Raw genomic sequence first — 20,133 nt, 5'->3', positions numbered from 1 at the left:
CCCCCCCCACCCTCGAAATAATCATAAATTTATTGGATGTAAAATTTGGGGATGACATAATTCTCATTGTTCGATAATCTTGAGACAACATGATGTTGTCTTCTCCAAGATTCTCACACACTCAAGAACACACGATTGATCCGAGAGAAACTAGTGGCGTTAGAGAATTTTGGGCCGATGCCTAGGACACCTCAATTAGTGCATGCATTTTAGATAGGGTATTTAAGAATGGAAAACAAAAAAAAAGAAGAAAAAAAGAAAAGAAACAGTGTGAAATACGTATTTTTATCTTAAAAAGTTGAGTTCTCTAGTTGAGAACCTAACAAATGTATTAATATTTTAGTTTATATCTTATTAGTATTAAAATATCATGAATTTATCATGAATCTTGTTTTCAAACACTTGTTCATTATCAATCTAGATGTCTTAACCGATAAAGATGCTCTTAATGAACAAGTTTTTGAAAACAAATCTGATGCTCTAGATGGACAAGTGTTCTTAAGATTATCTTGGCTATATTCTCTAATCCAAGTCTGTTGCTTTAGATGAACAAGTGTTTTTAAGCTAATATTTGTTATTCTCTGATCATTTTATTAATTAATGTGAAGTAAATTGGATTTCTTGATAGGATCACCAAACCCATGTTATCTAGCTTTATTACATCTAGATTGAACTGTTCAACCATGTCATTGTAACACTGGTAACCGGTAAGTGAGCTTTGATAAGGAATCGGAATTTCCTAATTATCACATTGCTCTTTATTTGAATGGTTCTAGACGTGCCTCCCCAATGCGATGTTGTCACATGCATGTCTCTTACGTAACTTTGCATTGAATGGTGTTTTGATTGGGTAAAGTCTGCGCGCATCCCATGCAGTTTGGTTTTGGATAGTTTGCATTTGCATTTAATACTTGTTTGAGTTAAATATCGTCCTTTAGATTTAGGAGATCCGTCATTAATACTTATATGGGCGCTACTTCAATAACATAAGTATATTGGTCTTTTGGACCAGCGGTGAAAATATGTGAACACGATCCTAATTTGGATAACATGATGGATAAAGTCACATGTTACTACTCAATATAGTCTGGGTGCGTCATTCGTCAATGCAGGTTTATTTGACTGAGTGTTCAGACGACCATAATTTAGCAACATCCCTCCAACAGAACCCTTCGATCTCTTATCAAAGATTCAACCAATAATCTATTCTATTAAAGCTGAAGTAGTCACTAGATTCAAATTGGACATGACTTTCTTTTGGTACGTTTTTATTAAAATGATTAGAAAATCACTTAATTTAATTAAATTAACATATGATTACTATTTTTTGTAATGACCATTATACCCTTTATTCAATCACTAAATATCTGCCCGGTCGGAACGCGGATACTGTATGATCCAGAAACAGAAGAAACAAAATTAACGGATCTGTTTGTACTCAATGTCTAAAATATTCGGATCATGTTTTTGATTTGGTTCAAGAATAGTTATTTCCGTTACCAAACAAAGTTATTCGTTAGAGGCAAACACTCATATTTAATTGTTTTTAAGGTATCTAAATTAAAACCATATATGTTAATTACCAAAATTTAAGCTAATTGCTTAATTACCGAGATTGATCTTATCAATTAATCTTTCGGTATAATCTTTTAAAAGAGATATTTTGTGATTCAGTTAAAATCTTTGAAAACGAATATTCATCTTACCAAATCTTACTATATTGCTTGATTTCCGAGATTATCATTTTTCTCTACTCTTTTACGATAAAGTTTGAAAAGGAATATTCATCTATCAGTTGGAACGAATCAAGTAAGTAAATATATTTTGCGTATATTAGAAATATCAAATCTTAACTTCTAATTGATAACATAAATCTACCTAATTTCACTATAAATATATTATGAGCTTCCTATTGAAATATTATACTAAAAGAAGACATTTAAAATTGAGAAATTCCTTTAAATACCACTAAAAAAGTTTTTTTTTCCAAAAATACCACATCTTAGTTTTTTTTCCAAAAATACCACAAAAGTTTTTTTTTCCAAAATTACCACAAACACAAAAAAATTAATTTTTAAGGATGTAGAATTTTTTTTTTTAGGTTTGGGTTTACATNATAGTTATTTCCGTTACCAAACAAAGTTATTCGTTAGAGGCAAACACTCATATTTAATTGTTTTTAAGGTATCTAAATTAAAACCATATATGTTAATTACCAAAATTTAAGCTAATTGCTTAATTACCGAGATTGATCTTATCAATTAATCTTTCGGTATAATCTTTTAAAAGAGATATTTTGTGATTCAGTTAAAATCTTTGAAAACGAATATTCATCTTACCAAATCTTACTATATTGCTTGATTTCCGAGATTATCATTTTTCTCTACTCTTTTACGATAAAGTTTGAAAAGGAATATTCATCTATCAGTTGGAACGAATCAAGTAAGTAAATATATTTTGCGTATATTAGAAATATCAAATCTTAACTTCTAATTGATAACATAAATCTACCTAATTTCACTATAAATATATTATGAGCTTCCTATTGAAATATTATACTAAAAGAAGACATTTAAAATTGAGAAATTCCTTTAAATACCACTAAAAAAGTTTTTTTTTCCAAAAATACCACATCTTAGTTTTTTTTCCAAAAATACCACAAAAGTTTTTTTTTCCAAAATTACCACAAACACAAAAAAATTAATTTTTAAGGATGTAGAATTTTTTTTTTTAGGTTTGGGTTTACATATTTAGTTTTAGGGTATAGTTTTTAGGGGTAGAGTTTAGTATTTAGAATTTAGGAATTAATTTTTAGTATTAGAACTTTAATTCAATTATATGGTATTTTTGGAAAAAATACATTTTAGTGGTATTTTTGGAAAAAAGAACTAAATTGTGGTATTTTTGGAATAAAAACATATTTTAGTGTTATTTATGACAATTCCCTTTAAAATTCGTTAGATAAAATGATAGTTCTCCTCCTTTCATACACTCTCTTGAAAGATCTGAAACCATACAAAAATGTTTGGCGTATTCAAATTAAAATTCTCCATAGTTGGAGAATGAATACCGCTAAACTTGGTGAATCAATAAAACTGATTCTGGCTGACGAAACAGTATGCATTTTAATATCAATTCATTCTAACTGTGTGTGTTTTTTTATATAGGGTGACAAAATAGGAGCTACAGTGTGAAAGAATCATATCAAGAAATTTGAAGTTGATTTGGAGTATTTTTGTTTGGTTTATATAAGGTGTATTTTTGTAATCCTTCAAACTCTATATTACAAAAATACAAATTACAAAAAAATATAACTAACAAAATATATAATTTCGTGCTATCACCTAGTTAGGATGATTAAAGTAAAAGTACAAATGTGCATGTAAACCTACATTTTGGTCTTTCTTAATATGACGATAATATTAGAATTCGGGTCAATGGGTTGATTACTTGATTGTATTTTTATATGGTAATATAATATTGTAAAAACAAGAAACCACCTCTTTTGTGCCGGTACTCGTTAGAAATCTTTGGCGATCTTTAACTCATACGCTTCTTGGAAATGACTATTTGACGAATTGGAGTCAACTAGTCATTACGCTCTACTGTTCCAGCTTGCCTCGACTTAATCTATTTCTCATTTAGTATGCATATATTACAAACAATATGCTTTACCATTTTTGGCGTGAGGGGAATGCTAGGAGACATACACATATTCACCATAATCCAGACTTATCAAGCTCATTGATAAGAACGTATGCAATTGACTTAGTTCTATTCAAAAGAGGGAGACAACGATCGTACTCGGACGGTCTCCAATCGTCTGTCACAAGATCTTAAACGCAGTAAAGAACATATTTGGCTTCTGTTCAAAACCTCTATATTGTAATCTCTAAATTTCAGCAAAACCAAATACATTAATTCATTGTAAAATAAAAATATTTGGGTTGAATACAGTTTAACATTCATTCAAAAAAAAATGATATAATGGTATACTTTGTTTGTCCAAAACAAAGGTATTAGATACTTGAACCTTAGGTCATTTTTTTGTTTGTTCTCTTTTTACTATTGAACAAAAGTAATTGATTCCTAAACATTACTCTAATTACGTCATATAGGTGGAAAAGTTTTTGTAAGTAGGAGACATATATAAGCTTTCACATATTGAATAAAATTCACTCTCATCGTGCTAAGAGAATATATTTAGTTAACTTTTTCTTTTTGTCTCTTAGATAATTTCGTTTGATTTATTATGAACATAATTTAAAGAGTTATTATTAGTTCATTAATTTTAACTTACTTCAAAATCTATAAATAAAATACGTGCTATTGAAATTCTAGTCGAACATGTTATTTATTTATTGATGTCTAAAATCTAATCAAAATATTGTATTATTCATTCGATGATTTTTATTTTGCTTCAAAATTTATATCAGTTTTTAAATGGACTCGAAAATAAATTTATACATACTGAAATACGTGAGTTAACCATGATATTTCAAAACTCATATATCTGATTTCAAAGTAAATGAAAATTTTCAAATAACATTTGAATTTATAAATCAAAGAACCAATAATTATGACACATATTTCAGTTTATAGACCTTTTTAAATAATACCAAGATGAATCAAATATTAAAATATGTCTCAAGATATAACCTATTACCATGCCAAGTTCCTTATGGTGGATACTTGTTGCGAATACCTTATGCAATACAACATCCGTTAGGATATGCGTCACTATACATCATATATTTAGCTATCTCCTATTCATCATGAGTTCATGACTATCTGGTTTGACATATGCATATCTCTACTCATATCAGCTTCTTCTTTTTACTCTGCTGCGATTTTGGATTCTTCATCCTTCTTTTTATCCATCTTTTTCTTGAGTTTTTTGAACATTTTCTCCTGATCAAAACTACCAGTAACCACAACCTTTTGATTTTCAACATCGACCACACATGTTTCAACCCCTAGTTAAAACCATTCAAAAAATAAATTATTGTAAGATAAAATAATATTTTTAATCAAATTTATATTTCTAAAATGATGGATAAAGTAATTAATGACATACCTTCGAATTTGGAAATAACCTTTTCGATGTATACCTCATATTTGTCATTTAGGAATGGTATCTTGAACTCGACTTCCATTACACTACTACAAAATAATTGCAAAGAGTTAAGACTTAAAATACATCTAGTATCTTAAAAATTAACAAAAACAAAAAAAAAAGTGAGAACGAATAGATAGCAAGCTACCTTGTCTCAGGTTTATCATCATTTTTCTCGTTTTCAAGATTTTCTTGTTGTTTTGGAACTAAAGAAGATGGTTTATTCTTCTCTAGAGCTAGTTCATGTTCATCATCTGTCTGGACTTTATCAGATTCATCATCGTCCGTCTGAACTGCCTCGGATTTCTTAGTCATCACCAAAATTTCTGCATTTTGACCAGTTTTTTTCTTGATAGTCTTCAACACCCTCTCCAAATCAAAAGCACCAGCAACCATAATCTTTTGGTTACGCATATCCAATAGACATTCCTCAACTCCTAATAATACATTAATTATAAAATATTATTGATGCATATACATATATGTACTGTATCGTCATCAAATAAATATGAATATATATATATATATATATATATATTGATAAATAAATAAATAAAAGTCTTGCCTACTAGTTTGCTAACAGCTTTTCTGAGTTTTTTTGCGAAATTTTCACAGTCCATCACAATCTTCAGTTCAGCATCCATAGTATAACTAAATAATTCTCAAGAGAAAAAAAATGTAGCATCGTAAGAAAAATATAACAGCATAAATAAATGAGAAATATATATATATATATATATATGTGTTAATCTTACTCATAAGGGATGCTTCTTCTTGACCACTTCCACCACCAACAACCCATCACAATCAAGTTCTAAATAACAAAGACTAGTTTACAGTCTTCTCCCCGGAAGATATATCTTATGAAGCCTAACACATTTCATATATAATATTGAAGAGAAGAGAATTTAGTCACATAATCAAAATGATCAGTCAATTTATAAAATATATGACTTATGTAGACAACACTGCATATAAAGAACTTTCTTAGTACAGATGTTAAAAATTAAAAGTGAAGGAAATGAATTAATTTCTTATCTTTATATTTAATGTATGATGTATCCAACTCTTGTATTATAAATTAATAATTTCTTTTTTGGTTTTTTCCCCTTAATTTTGACTTTGAAATAAATTAATTTCCATTTTTCTTAGAAACAAAAATCTCAAAAACCTAAATATATACTATTGTATTTAACTTTGTTAAGTTCTAAAGTTGTTTTTAAGGCAAAGAATTTAATTTAACAATATATTATTTGTTTCTGAATTTCCTTATCATATATGAACACTGTAGACACGTGTAAAACCCATTAAAAATATTGGACAAGTGTAATATAAAGACTATTATTTGTCTTGTCGAATAAACCACATTCTACTCTCTCTCTTTTTTATTTTCTTTGTTTTCGATAATAACAGAATCTATTAGTGACAACCTAGATAAAAAGCCTATGATTTCAGAATTAATTGTAAGAAAATAATTATATATAATGACTGAGATTAATGAATATGTGTTTTAAAATTATCTGATGTTGTTAAGAATATATTCACCATTTCATTATAAGTTCCTTTAAGGTTTTTTCACATGTATCATAAAAAGAACATGCCATTAGTTCTATAACTGACACTTGACTAGAACCGCTGGTTTAAATTTGGGGGTTCTGTAATAGGTGTGGTTACAAACTGAAATTATACTTTACTAGTGCATTGTATAATTTTTTTCATTCGTTAGTAGTACATTTAAGCAATGAGGGTAAAACTAATATTTTACAAATTATCTTGGTTCTTCGCAAATTTTTAGCTCTGAAACTGAGTTAACTAAGGCACTCAATGGCTATGTGGACAAATCTGGACTGCTATCCCCCTTGACAAGCCTTATTTAAACAAAATTGTGTTTAAAAATATTATCTCATTGGTATACTATTTTAAGATACGTGATATCTAAAAGTAAAATTTTCCCTGACTAAAACCGTTTAGAAGCCAAACTTCAGTTAAGTTTAACCTTAGTGTAGATGAGCTAGATCAACCACCGGAACAATTGGAATCGGATTCTACTCGATTAGCATTATAGCATCTTCGTTTTCTGCCAGGTAGTGTACCAGGAAACGATCGCCTTGGATACATGATGTGCAGCAATCGAGTGCCCGTAACGGACGATTGCCGCGATACCACCAGATTAATTACCACAACATGTAATAAAAGTACGAGTGCATGCCTTCAATGTAATTTAAATAATAAACAAAAAACAAACTTAAATACCTCGAGTTCTTGATATATTCTTGTGTGTATGTATGCATGTCCATCACTATGCCTTAGAAGTAGGATGGGATACATAAACATTCTAGCAGCTTGCTTGACAATCTCATGCACAGGTAATGCATTTTGAGTCATTAACAAATACAACACTTGGCTTCTAGATAGTTTGTTTTCAGCTGAATGTTGTGTGATGTCCTCTTTGTCAAATAAAGAAATGGTAAATTAAATCAGAAAAAACATATATGATAATTTCAAATTCCAAAATCAAGCATAGAGAATACATGGCAATTTGAATATCAAAATCGAGACATACATGAAAACTTTAATTCCAAAATCAATCAAGACCACTAGATAGTAGAGCATTAGCATTATGTAGCATAATCATTAAGCTGCCTAAGTTGTATGCTATTATTGATATAACACATTTAGTTGATTGATAGAGCATGTAGTTACATGATTAAATATTATATTTATATTTAATATATCATACTAACTAATATATAATTTAAATGTGTTTCATTAGAAAAAAAATCACTCATTGCTATGTAATATTTTAAATATATTTTCACACATTTAGTAAATATTATAAATTGCTATATATAAAAATTTGTTATTTAATAATGACATTAATTACAAAATAATTAATATATATATATATTTTTTTTATAAAACATTATAACTATATTTACATTTTTTATTTAAATATTTTCCAATTAGCTTTCTTGAGCTAATATATATAAGCTGCTGAAAAAAAAATGTAAATATTTTTTTTTAAAATAAATATAATATAACACATTAAACTAAAATTAAATTTATATTATTATTCTGAAAAAAATAAAATAATAATATATATTATAAACGTTATATCTACATTTATATTTTTATTTTATTTTTTAATCTATTAAATAAATTATTATTTTATTTTAAATAATTACTTAATAAGTTACTGCTAAATATTATCTTACAACAAATAAATTTATTTTTTATGAAATCATAATTTTTTTTTTACATTTGTTACAAATAATTTAGTAAAATAAAACTATTTTAATATACATATTAATATTTTAGAGGTAAATGCTTCAAACAAGAGAATAGAGGAAGAGAGCATATGAGAGCATCTCGAACTTCTAAATGCTCGCGTTATATACTTTTTAAATAAATGTTGATTGGAGGCCATAGATGATAGTTGACAAAACAAAAAATTTTGATTTGATTTGCAGTAAAAAAATATGAATATCCAATGTCGTGCAAAAAATAATTTACATGACAATAGATGCAATCAAGCGTTACCATTAATGGTTTAAGCAGTAAAGAAAAGTTATCACAATAATATTGAAATTTTATACTTGGTTGGCGATTCGTGATCGGCTATCCACTAGCCAACGTCTGTGGAGCTGGGGACAAACTCAATCATGTCCGCTTTGTGGTGTGCAAAATGAGACTAGGGATCATCTCTTTTTTGCTTGCCCGTATACGTTTTCTATTTGGTTAAGACAAATCCCATTGGTCTGGTCTTGTTAAGAATGATTCAAATGAGTGAACTGGTCTTGTTAAAAAAAACATTAATAATTCTTAAAAAGTACGATATTTTCAAGGTTAAAACTTAAATGTGATCAACATCGGGCATTTGGTCTAGTGGTATGATTCTCGCTTAGGGTGCGAGAGGTCCCGAGTTCAATTCTCGGAATGCCCCATTCTTTCTTCTCTTTTTTTTTTCCTTTTTTTTTTTTGTCACTTTTGTCTTTCTGCCTAAATCTGTTTACCAATTGCTTTTACGAATCAAACTTTTTCTGATGTTAGGAATCAAACAACTCTCGATCATTGCCAAGTTATCACATTTTCTCTCAGGCATATCATCGAACAACTTATGGGCGTACAGTATACACCAACATTGTATACCAAAGAAGAGCTTTTTCTTGATGATACTATAAAAAAGATGAGTTTGTATGAGATTAGACATGCGAATCTGATCTGGGCACAAGCCGTCTTCGATGTTCATGGGCTACAAAAAGAAGAAGTCACCGAGAAGTTGACATTTTTGTCTGTTGGTTAATTTTTTCTCTTTTTTTATTTTGCTGTTGTTTAAGACTTTAAGTCAACTTCAAGAAGTAATTTTTTATGTGGTGAGTCACAATCATCATCTCCTTCACATCCGTCATATGGTAACGTGTACTCCTTAGAAACGCAATATCTTTACAGATATTGAAGAAAGTTGCAAAATTTGTTTTTAAGAAAAGTATGAATTCGATTCAATTATCTTGTAGCTCTCTTCCTCATGATATAATCCTGAAGATTGGCTCTTCTCTTCAGGTTTTTGTTTGTATATTTTTTTTTATTTTTGTTAAATTTCTCTTTGTGAACTTGATTCTGAGGCTAGTTCTTGATAAAAACTGTGTCTTTGTTTGATGATTAGGTGATTGATCTTTGTGCACTCAGTAGCTGTTCTAAGTTTTGGAGAGAGCTGTGTGGTTCTGATGTCTTATGGGAACCTCTGTTTCGAAAAAGATGGCCTTTGTTGTGCACATTTGATTCAGACAGTACTCAGTTTCCTCAACCCCAAAACGCTGGAACAACCAATGAGGAAAATTCCCAGGTACACAAAATGAGATCTTTCTCATAGATTCTTGTTTCTTACAAATTCAAGTATCGAGTTGTTTTAGATTTTGGTCAGTTTGTAGTCTGATGGTGTGAGTTTGTTTGTTTGTTGTAGAATTGAATTCTGTTTGAGTTGTGACTTGGATAAATTAAAGCTTGTTATAACCTCATGAATTGGTATATGCTTGCTAGTGTAGATTGTTTAGTTGATATATTTAAAAATTGCTCAGTACTGGAGGATGGTGATGATGTGATATAGAAAGGGGTTTTTATAATTTATACTATGTGCTATGATTGAATTGGACAGCAAAGATCGTCTACATAGCTCAGGAAAGTGGAAACTTTTATAGGTAGAGTTTGCTAGTTTTATAATTTGGGGTTTGTTTTTGTTGCCTCTGTTGTTGTGGCCAGAGACTAGGATTCTATGTAAGCTTTAATTACGATGAGGTCTATAATGGGTTCATAATTACTCTATACTCTGAAACATTTTTGTAGGAATGGAGAAGATTTTACGTGGTGCAGCATAAGGAAATGGCATCAAGAGCTTCGGCGGTGATTACATATGTGACTAAATGGCCTGTTACGTTGTCTCTAGAGGGCGGCCAATATCTGCACGCGGTTGAAACAATGAGCTCGATGAGGTTAGGATTTCAAGATGTGGAGTTATTTATCTTCAAACCAAACTTGAGTGTGCTGCTAAACCTCATTGGACTCATCTACTGCATACAACACCTGAAACCGCCTGTTAGTTTGTTTGTTAAATTTCCAAAAGAAACCAAACTTTCCCTTTCCAGCTTCTTAACCATTATTAATCTACAGCGGGAGCAAATCGTGGATGCGCTAAGGAGATATGGAATCTCAGAGCAGCTAGTTTGGGTGAAATGGTTGACGTTAGGTCGATGGTCAGGTGGGAGACGAATGAGAGACGAAATCGTATCACGTCAGGTCTCACTAGTCAATGTTGTAACAGGGAAAGAAGAAACCGTTCTAAAAGTGCTTCAGCGAGGAGTTGTTCACGAAGTTCTTCGTGTTTGTATCTCAACCATGGATCTTGCTTGCACCCCTTGCACAAGTAGCACCATCAGAAACTACTAAACCTTTTCAAATTACACATTTTTTTACTTCAAGTCTAATTAATTGTGATAATGAAACATATGTAAACTATATGATTAAAAACTTTAAAAGTGATTATGTAAATAATAAAAGAATAAAGTGAATTACAATTTTCTCACTATACGTATATTGGGCCTTTAGTTATTTCGGCCCACCATCTATTTTTTTTTATTTATAATAATGAAAAAGTGTAATTAGAAGTTTTAGTAGCTAAACCTTTTATCCCGGTTACAGCTTCGCCGCAAACTCCTCTCTCCGCCGTCCTCACTCGTCTTCTCCGATTGGTAAAATCCTCTCTCCTAAGCTCGTCTACATACTCCAATTGCTTCTCGAGTGTTTAGCTCATAATACAGTACCTTTTTCTGAGACTTTTAACTAGCTTGTAATGTTGTTCTCTTCAAATTCAATTCCCTAACTCAAATTTGGGTTTTATCTGTTGATGATTGGGTTCGAGAGTCGTATGTCTATCTGTACTGCATTATACGATCACATTATTATGCTTATGCTTGCGTTAATTTAACTTTATTCTCCAATTTCGTTTGATACATGTTCGTGTAGAAAAATCTTGGCGGTGAATTTGGAGCTGAGAGAGAGAGAGAGAGAGAGAGAGAGAGAGAGAGAGAGAGAGAGAGATTAGTGTGTGTAATGGCGATCGATAATATTAAGATACAAGAAGAAGAAGCCTCAGCTGTTACTCGTTTCTATAACATTATATTAGGTTGGGATTACAAACAGCTTACAAAAGAGAATGAGGTAAACTTCATTAATCATCTGTGTTAGAAACTATATGCGTTTTCTTCTTAGGAGAATGTGAGATTTAATTTTTAAGTTTCATTTATCTTTTACAGAGGAATAATAGAAAGGATTCTAAAGAGAAGTTGAGTGTTGTAAAGAATACTTATAAAGATGTTGATGACTACTTTGAGACTTTTGAACCACTGCTCTTCGAAGAAGTTAAAGCTCAAATTTTGCAGAATAAAGACGGTGAAGAAGGTTGTTTTATATCTATTTGCATCTAATGATGTTTTGTAATTAGTTTTTTTTTTTTTTGTTTTCGTGTTTTTCTTATTACTTCTGCCCATCCATTGATCATGGAAGAAAGGGGAAAATGTTTTGGAGTTGATGTTCTGTTATTGGGAATTAAATTTGTATACTTGTAGTAAGATTTTTGTTTATAAAACGAATTTCTTTACATTTTGGCTCTGAAAATTGTAGAACTGACTTTTCTGTCATCTTTTTCCTTTTAGAAACGGTGTGTAAAATGAGATTGGTAATGGAATGCAGCGAGGGCGAAGGGTTTCACTTTCTGCTTGTCACGTACGAACATGAAGAGGATGAATATCTTGCTCAAAACGATCTTTTGTTGTTGTCAAAAGAAGAGGTACTTATAATATTCCTTTGTTTTTGTTTGATTTTTCAAGGTATTGTATGACTTGTAGTATTTCTGATTAATTAAAGTCATTCTCAAATATTGGATTCACTTACAGATTAACCTTTTCAGGTTAAAGGGAATTCATTTCCTTCATCTTATGGGTTTGCTGTAGTGGAAAATCGTCAAAGCAATCTTCTTCGTCTTCGGATGTATTTAGCTGAAGATATAGTCAAGATAACCAGAAATACTAAATCCTCTAGAACAAAGTCATTTATCCAATCTCTCTCAAATATGCGTTCTCTTATAACATCTTCTGCCAGCGCTATAGACAAAAGGGTATTCAGTTTAAAGGTCAGTTGTTATGACACACCAACTATGTCAAGTTATATCGTGTCTTTTACATGACTTGGATTCCTGTTATGCTGTACTAGCTTATGCGTCAATTATGTCTAGATTCCTGTTATGCTGTCCTAGCTTGGTTTCCGTTTTTTTCTTCCCATCATTCGTCTAATTAGACTTTTGATTTTTGAGTTTTAAAGCTGGCGGCTGCTGCATATCCTTTCTTGATAGAATATAGTTCTCTCTTGCATTAACTCTTTCATGGTATGGTTTGTTTGTTTTGTAGTTATGTGGTTTATCGACCATTATTCGGGAATATATAGCACTACGATCTGTCAGTTCGCTCCCTTTCACGGATTTAATCTTTACTGCAAAAGAAAAATCTTGTGGTTCTGGAGATGAAGCGTGGAAAATATCTGGACCTCTGCATGATTATTTTAACGAAAATCTTAACAAATCCCAAAAGGAGGCAATTGATGTAAGTCTGGCCTTGTCATTTCTATCCTTTCAAACTTTTAAACTTTCCCTTAACATAGATTTGGGCTCTTTGTCTTAAAATATTATTTTGCAGGTTGGTCTATCAAGGAAATCCTTCGTGTTAATACAGGTTGACTTCTTCAATTAACTTGTTTCATTATTTTTAGGACTATTACTTAGCTTTTTCATTCTAAGGTATCATACTTCTTTATACACTGAATGTGAAAAACACAATTTTTTTTTATCTGAATGCTCCAACATGCTTACTGAGCTAGCACTCAATGTATATCTGTTTGACTCTCAAGATTGCCTTTAAAAAGTATGTGGATGATACAGACAACAGAAAACCAAAATATTTCGAAGTTGGCAATATTTTGATCTTATAAATTATGTGCACATGAAATTCTTCTTTGTAAAATTGCATTGACAGTCAACATGGCTATAACAGATTTGATTTTTTATATTGCATTGACAAGCAGATAATTAATCTATAATTTGATTCTAATACTAATGAATCTATCCTTCATTAGGGTCCTCCAGGTACGGGGAAAACACAGACAATTCTTAGCATTCTTGGAGCTATTATGCATGCCACTCCAGCAAGAGTCCAGTCTAAGTATGATTTCTTACATCCTATCCTCTTGATGCTCACTTAAATTTGTGCAGCTCCGAGTTAGGATGACAACTATGCTTTGTATTCTCGTTAATATTCCTTTTTTTTTTTTTTTTCCATAATAGGGGTGCAATGCAAGAAGTGAAACGTGTTATTCAGATGACCATGGAGGAGAAGTATGGTTTTGCTCCCATTTTAAGATCTTTTACATATTCCGATACTTAGTTCTCGCATACCCAGATATATGTTCATAATGATTGGAAATTGTTAGTATTATGATATTATCTAAATCATATGGTGTTTCATTTGAAATCTTGCGAATAAGAGGATTTAGAATTAAATTACATTGCATCAATAGTTTGGTCTGAAATATAACATATCATACCTCCCTATTATCTTATCATTTCTTTTGTCTGCAGATACAATCACTGGGGACGCGCTTCTCCTTGGATTTTGGGTGTCAACCCTCGAGATGCTATTATGCCTGAAGATGGTGATGATGGTTTTTTTCCAACCTCAGGAAATGAATTGGTAAGTCGTAAGATTTTATTCTGAGACAAGTGGTAACCCTGCATTTATTTTATCATATAGTAACGCCACTTATCTTATTCTCTTTTGTATTCAGAAACCTGAGGTGGTTAATGCCAGTCGGAAGTACAGATTACGTGTACTTGTCTGTGCTCCATCAAACTCGGCACTTGATGAGATTGTGTTGCGGCTTCTGACTACAGGTATGTGGTTTATTCAATACATAGTTTCATTATTGAAAAGTAGTTAATGGTCTTATAAATTAAGACTTTTGCACTTTCAGGTCTTCGTGACGAAAACGCCCAGACATACACACCCAAAATAGTTCGAATTGGTCTCAAGGCACATCACTCCGTTGCGTCAGTATCCCTGGATCACCTTGTATGTATCTAGTAACTTTTACACTTTGATTGTCGTTTTTCCTGCCTTAGTTTTGGTTGCTTGATTTAACTTTCTTAAATAATATCTAACTGTCATCATATAAAGAATATTCAACAAGGAGGAATCACACTTGTAGAGAACAAACCACGAAATTACAAAATTTGTTGACATATCTTTCGTTTGGATACTGCGTTCTGAGAACACTCTTTTGCAGGTGACACAAAAGCGTGGCTCTGCCATCGATAAACCAAAACAAGGAACCACAGGAACTGATATAGATAGTATCCGAACTGCAATTTTGGAAGAGGCTGCAATTGTATGGGGATTAATTTCGTGTTGATGTAATTCAAAGCTTTTCTTTATCCTTGCCTGATTATCCTCTTCTGTTTCTTTGCACTTTCAGGTTTTCGCTACCCTTAGCTTCAGTGGCTCTGCACTTCTTACTAAATCTAACCGTGGCTTCGATGTCGTTATTATAGATGAAGCTGCACAAGCTGTAAGCCCCTTCTAATATGTGGACTTATGTTTGGATGTGTTGATAAGGTTTACATGAACCTATAGATATCTGATGGCATATGTGAAAGTGGATAGAAAAATAGGGTGCTTTATTTTTGAAACTCAATTTGCATGAGACTTTGTCATGGTAGTGTTCATGGCATGTTGGTACATGGGGTTGATTAATCTCTTCTCTCTAACCTATAGTATCTGGATAATTTTATTCCTGGTTTTGTTTCTAGCCAAAATATGTTATATATCTCAAAACTTGTTGTTTTACAGATAAAAAGGTTATGCATGTAGAGAAAATGTTCATGCTTATATTCCCCGAGTGTCAGAAGCTTATCTGCTTCTCAGAGTTTGTTGCTAATGATATTTACACTTGTGTTCCTTGCCCAGGTTGAGCCAGCAACTCTAATTCCTTTGGCCACTAGGTGCAAACAAGTGTTTCTGGTAACATCCCAAAGCATTAATTCATGTATAAAAATAGATAGATAATTCGACGCACACCATTAGAAGCATCGCCTCTTGGAATTGAACAATATAGCTGTGTCTTGTAGGTGTGACCAGCAAGCACAAGACCATAAGTTTATGAGTTAATGCTTAGTATGATCAGTTAAAGGCAACTAATCAAATATTATCTTTCTATTTTTATCAGGTAGGGGATCCAAAACAACTCCCAGCTACTGTAATCTCATCTGTTGCTCAGGATTCTGGGTAAGTGCTTTAAACCACTCAATTCGTCCAAACTTTATCTGCTTATATGTCTTTCATGAATATTGTATTGACACTATTGGATTGCTGATATTTTTCCTTCCTTCAATGAAGGTATGGTACAAGCATGTTCGAAAGACTTCAAAAGGCTGGCTATCCAGTGAAAATGTTGAAGACCCAATACCGGATGCATCCAGAGGTATGCAGCAATTCTCATTTAGTGTCCACTTATGATAGATACTCAGTGGATGTCAGATTTATAAAGAACTAAGATCAAAAGATTGTAGTTAGCTTAATTCTTACTTCAATGGTTGCATCTCATATAACCCTGAAACAATTTGTGACTGAAAATCAGATAAGAAGCTTTCCTTCAAAGCAATTTTATGAGGAGGCACTGGAAGATGGATCTAACATTGAAGCTCAGACTACCCGGGATTGGCATAAATACCGTTGCTTTGGTCCATTTTGCTTTTTCGATATACATGAAGGGAAAGAGTCTCAACATCCAGGAGCAACTGGTTCTCGGGTAAATCTAGATGAGGTGGAATTTGTTCTTCTCATCTACCACAGACTTGTGACCATGTACCCAGAGCTGAAGTCAAGTTCTCAGCTAGCTATTATATCGCCGTATAACTACCAAGTAAAAACTTTCAAAGATCGGTTTAAGGAGATGTTTGGTGCGGAAGCAGAAAAAGTGGTTGATATCAACACTGTTGATGGGTTCCAGGTAAATATTCTACTCTCTTTTTTTCTCACAGTTCAACATCGCGTTTAAACAAACTAAAATGCAGTAGATTCTGCTTTTATAACAATCTTAGAACTCAAACCATAGTCCAAGTTTTCATCCATTTCTCTTTCTTTTGTTTTTTTCCTCATCTTGATGAAAAGGGAAGGGAGAAGGATGTTGCTATATTCTCATGCGTCAGAGCTAACGATAAAGGACAGATCGGTTTTCTCTCTAATTCACGGCGGATGAATGTTGGGATTACACGAGCTAAGTCTTCAGTTTTGGTAAGACATAATGCCAGTCCTTGCACACAAGCTATTCTCTGGCTTTTATTTATGTACCCTCTCTCTGGTTCTATCTCACTGATCAATTCTCCACTAAAACTTGCTTATCAGGTCGTTGGTTCAGCTGCAACGTTGAAGAGTGATCCGCTCTGGAAAAACCTTATCGAAAGTGCTGAGTCAAGACACCGATTATTCAAGGTAAAAACCTTTCTTTGCATCTGTGGTAAAAGTATCAACCTTGCTGCAACATATTGGGATCAAGAAAGAAGTGTTGGCTATTTGTGTGTTTGTAGGTATCAAAGCCATTGAACTATTTCTTCAGCGAGGAGAATCTGGAGACAATGAAAGTGGCAGAGGACATGGAGATTCCTGATGCACCGTTGTATGAAGACGAAGCTCTTNCGGTGGCACCATATGGTGGAGATGATGACTTTGGAGATGGTGATCAAGACGATGCACCCATGGCCGAAGAAGACTAAAACACCATAAACCTTTTTGTTATTACTATAAATTAGATGACACTTCTTTGAACATCTAACGATATATTTGTTTTGATTATTTGTATGATTCTTTTTTGTTTACATATAATAAGATAAGAATGTCGTTTTACTTTGCTACAGTGATCTCATTAGGTTCAGAACACACGCAAAAACTTTAGGATAAAATTTATAAAAAGTGGTATTGCAAGAAGTAGAAACAATTACTAATAAATTTGGAATAGAATTGTGAGATTTTACAAGTCAAAGCAGCAACAAAATCGTTAAAAAAAGCAAACCTGTAATCAGTTGGCTTCACCATGATCACTCTTTCCATCAGTTCCCCACAAAAATCATCCCCACACAAGGCAACAAACTGCGCTGTGACCTTAACAGTGTCAAGCTCCCTGAGCGTCATCCCTTTAAGAAGTCTACAATGTAGAATGATAAGGCAGAACAACTTTGAGACTGAACCCCGGATTGAGAAGACTCAGGATAGGGCTTAAAATCAGGAACTCTATCATGATCCAGATAACAGTATTCACCAATCATTTTCTGGTAAAATGACTAAACATGATCTGATGGTGAGCTCGTCAAAAAGTTGAATCTCGAATCATTTGTATTAGAGGCCATGACCATCAACTCAAACTCCCATCCGTATTTGGAAACCAGACATGCTGCTCTGTCGACGATAGTTGAACGTCTGACATCTAGAGGCCCATGAAAGATTTTGATATCCATAGGTTCTGAAACATCAGTAGCTCCCTTTTGGAATCTGAACAAGGTACTCAGTAAGCTTGTGCGAGTAATACGAGTAACGAGGATCTGATGAGTATTCAGCAAGCTTTTGCTGGTACAGTGCGTGACAAGGATCTTCTTCAGAAGAGCTATTCAAGAAGTTGAATCTTGCATCATCCGTATTAGAGTCCCTAACCATCGACTCAAACTCTGACCCGAATTTGGAAACCAAACGTGCCGTTGTATCGAAGATAGTTGTAGCTGTGACATATGGAGGTGCGTGAAAGATTTTGATATCTGGTCCTTCAGTAGCTCCGTTTTGAATCCGAGTAACGTGTTCAGCAAGCTTGTGCTTGTAATATGCGTGACAAGGATCTGACGAGTTTCTCAAAAAGTTCAATCTTGCATCATTCGGGTTAGGGTCAATGAGCTTCCTCTCCAACTCAGACCCATTCTTGGAAACCGCACGTGCTGTGTTTTCATTGAAAGTTCTAATTATGGTATCTGCAGGTGGCTCGATGATTTCGATACTCCTCGAACCTTGATTGTTTTGTTCCGATTGCGATTCATTCTGTGTTGAGGTGGACATTTCTTCTACTGTTCTACAATAAGAAACATCAAAGTCATAACAGGATTCTTCGAATGCCACTTTTTTTTTTAGACCTAGAATATTGGATCTACTTAGTATTAGATTCTCGAGTTTCACTTTCGATCTAAATGTTAGGTTTATGATTGGTTTACAAAACAATCAGATTCTTAAACATTAAAGGCTACTTAGTCTTGTGGAGAGAGATAATAGACACCGTGCGTACGTACCCCAGCCGTGAGGATCGTCGTGACGTACGAGAAGAAGCCGTGAATGAGCGATTTGGAGAAATTGACGACAGTTTTAGGTTTACAAGCACTTTGTGTTCGCTAACCTTCCACCTTTAGATTAAAAAAATAAGCATGCTTTTATTTTTTAAATTACATAGGAAACGTTAATGCTTACTTATTTATTCTCCTACATGTTCATTACTAACGAAGATGATTAAAATATATACTTTACTCAAGTGTAATTTTTTTTTCGAGCAACATATTGGTATCAATGGTGGTATTATTAAGTAACCGGTTTAATGAAAGAAACCATATCCCAAATAAAAAAATATTGAGCCGGAGGGATTTGGTTAAGGACAAACGAAGAACACACAATTTACTGCTTTACCGGTTCCTTGTTTGTACTTTGTAGGATCATATGTATGGTCGATTTAATTTGCTTCTGAATTGTATTTCAAGACTTTCACGTCAAGATGAGAATGAGAAGACAGAGAGAAAGTTATCTAAGAACTATTTCTTCGGAAAGGTAAATCTGGAGACAATGAAAGTGAGAGGGAGAAGGATGTTTGACATTCCTAATGCACACGAGTATGAAGACAACTATCCAATATAGACCAAAGCTTCTCTCTATCTCTGGATACTTTGCTTCACTTATGGCATCAAAAACACATTTTGTCCAGTTAAGGATCAGCAAGTAATTTGAAGAAATATTCTTTGATTAATCATTGAGGCCCTGCAAGCCGCAACAGATTTACAATTTTGATCTTGTTAATCAAAATACTGCTAATTTTTTTTTTGGTGTGGACAAAGCAGAGCAACCAACTTTGCTTTGGAAAGTAAAGTCTTTTGTGAAATCCAATAAAAGTAAGTCAAAGGAAGAAGACTAAAGATATGATTAGGGTAAATCTTAAGATTAGATCAAATGCATCTGTGCTTACAGATAAAAACAACACCAACCTAAAGCATAATCTAGAACACAGCTTCTCTATTAAGAGTCTCTACTCTCGAGCAAAGACTTAAACTACACTAACATTTCTCCAATTTGTTCAACAGTAGATTTTATAACTCTAGTCTAGTCTAGTCTATCTATATAGCTAAA

General features: G+C 32.6%; 4 protein-coding genes, 1 long non-coding RNA gene and 1 other non-coding gene across 7 annotated transcripts; 3 read left to right on the top strand and 3 right to left on the bottom strand.

The window, feature by feature from the left end:
* On the bottom strand, positions 4,590–5,550 carry LOC104718845. Of its 2 annotated transcripts, none has more exons than XM_010436647.2 (3): positions 5,265–5,550; positions 5,078–5,163; positions 4,590–4,976 (listed from the first exon to the last, which is right to left on the bottom strand). In XM_010436647.2, the coding sequence occupies exons 1-3, from the start codon at positions 5,528–5,530 to the stop codon at positions 4,837–4,839; spliced, it is 492 nt and encodes a 163-aa protein (XP_010434949.1). In that variant the 5' UTR covers positions 5,531–5,550; the 3' UTR covers positions 4,590–4,836. The 2 variants fall into 2 exon arrangements, with proteins under 2 accessions (XP_010434949.1, XP_019086511.1); XM_019230966.1 differs by having other exon boundaries at positions 5,078–5,160.
* LOC109126987 lies at positions 5,688–7,330 on the bottom strand. The gene is made up of 3 exons (XR_002033685.1): positions 7,113–7,330; positions 5,872–5,986; positions 5,688–5,767 (listed from the first exon to the last, which is right to left on the bottom strand). It is a non-coding gene; the product is annotated as an uncharacterized LOC109126987 (long non-coding RNA).
* TRNAP-AGG lies at positions 8,988–9,059 on the top strand. The gene has a single exon. It is a non-coding gene; the product is annotated as a tRNA-Pro (tRNA).
* On the top strand, positions 9,145–11,178 carry LOC104718843. The gene is made up of 4 exons (XM_010436644.2): positions 9,145–9,676; positions 9,780–9,959; positions 10,457–10,705; positions 10,781–11,178. Exons 1-4 carry the CDS (start codon positions 9,605–9,607, stop codon positions 11,054–11,056), a joined length of 777 nt encoding a protein of 258 aa, XP_010434946.1. The 5' UTR covers positions 9,145–9,604; the 3' UTR covers positions 11,057–11,178.
* LOC104718844 (probable helicase MAGATAMA 3) lies at positions 11,275–17,616 on the top strand. The gene is made up of 21 exons (XM_010436646.2): positions 11,275–11,358; positions 11,633–11,827; positions 11,923–12,067; positions 12,322–12,455; positions 12,576–12,797; positions 13,072–13,263; positions 13,357–13,392; positions 13,793–13,878; positions 14,001–14,051; positions 14,295–14,406; positions 14,501–14,606; positions 14,687–14,784; positions 14,999–15,100; positions 15,188–15,280; positions 15,679–15,732; positions 15,938–15,996; positions 16,108–16,192; positions 16,349–16,720; positions 16,882–17,004; positions 17,116–17,202; positions 17,298–17,616. Exons 2-21 carry the CDS (start codon positions 11,720–11,722, stop codon positions 17,481–17,483), a joined length of 2,451 nt encoding a protein of 816 aa, XP_010434948.1. The 5' UTR covers positions 11,275–11,358; positions 11,633–11,719; the 3' UTR covers positions 17,484–17,616.
* LOC104720347 (splicing factor 3A subunit 1-like) lies at positions 17,795–18,810 on the bottom strand. Its single transcript, XM_010438266.2, has one exon. It carries the CDS (start codon positions 18,805–18,807, stop codon positions 18,235–18,237), a length of 573 nt encoding a protein of 190 aa, XP_010436568.1. The 5' UTR covers positions 18,808–18,810; the 3' UTR covers positions 17,795–18,234.

The sequence above is a fragment of the Camelina sativa genome, chromosome 10 (genome assembly GCF_000633955.1).
Source record: "Camelina sativa cultivar DH55 chromosome 10, Cs, whole genome shotgun sequence".
Taxonomy (NCBI): domain Eukaryota; kingdom Viridiplantae; phylum Streptophyta; class Magnoliopsida; order Brassicales; family Brassicaceae; genus Camelina; species Camelina sativa.
This window is presented reverse-complemented; position numbering and strand designations above follow the sequence as displayed.

Excerpts from the sequence above, each read along its gene's own strand:
- LOC104720347 (XM_010438266.2), bottom strand. The coding sequence starts at position 18,807 with ATGTCCACCTCAACACAGAATGAATCGCAATCGGAACAAAACAATCAA.
- LOC104718845 (XM_010436647.2), bottom strand. The coding sequence starts at position 5,530 with ATGCGTAACCAAAAGATTATGGTTGCTGGTGCTTTTGATTTGGAGAGG. Across the intron at positions 5,164-5,264 it reads GATGATAAACCTGAGACAAG|TAGTGTAATGGAAGTCGAGT; the intron begins GTAGCTTGCTAT and ends ATTATTTTGTAG. Across the intron at positions 4,977-5,077 it reads GGTTATTTCCAAATTCGAAG|GGGTTGAAACATGTGTGGTC; the intron begins GTATGTCATTAA and ends GGTTTTAACTAG.
- LOC104718843 (XM_010436644.2), top strand. The coding sequence starts at position 9,605 with ATGAATTCGATTCAATTATCTTGTAGCTCTCTTCCTCATGATATAATC. Across the intron at positions 9,960-10,456 it reads CCAATGAGGAAAATTCCCAG|GAATGGAGAAGATTTTACGT; the intron begins GTACACAAAATG and ends ACATTTTTGTAG. Across the intron at positions 10,706-10,780 it reads TACAACACCTGAAACCGCCT|CGGGAGCAAATCGTGGATGC; the intron begins GTTAGTTTGTTT and ends ATTAATCTACAG.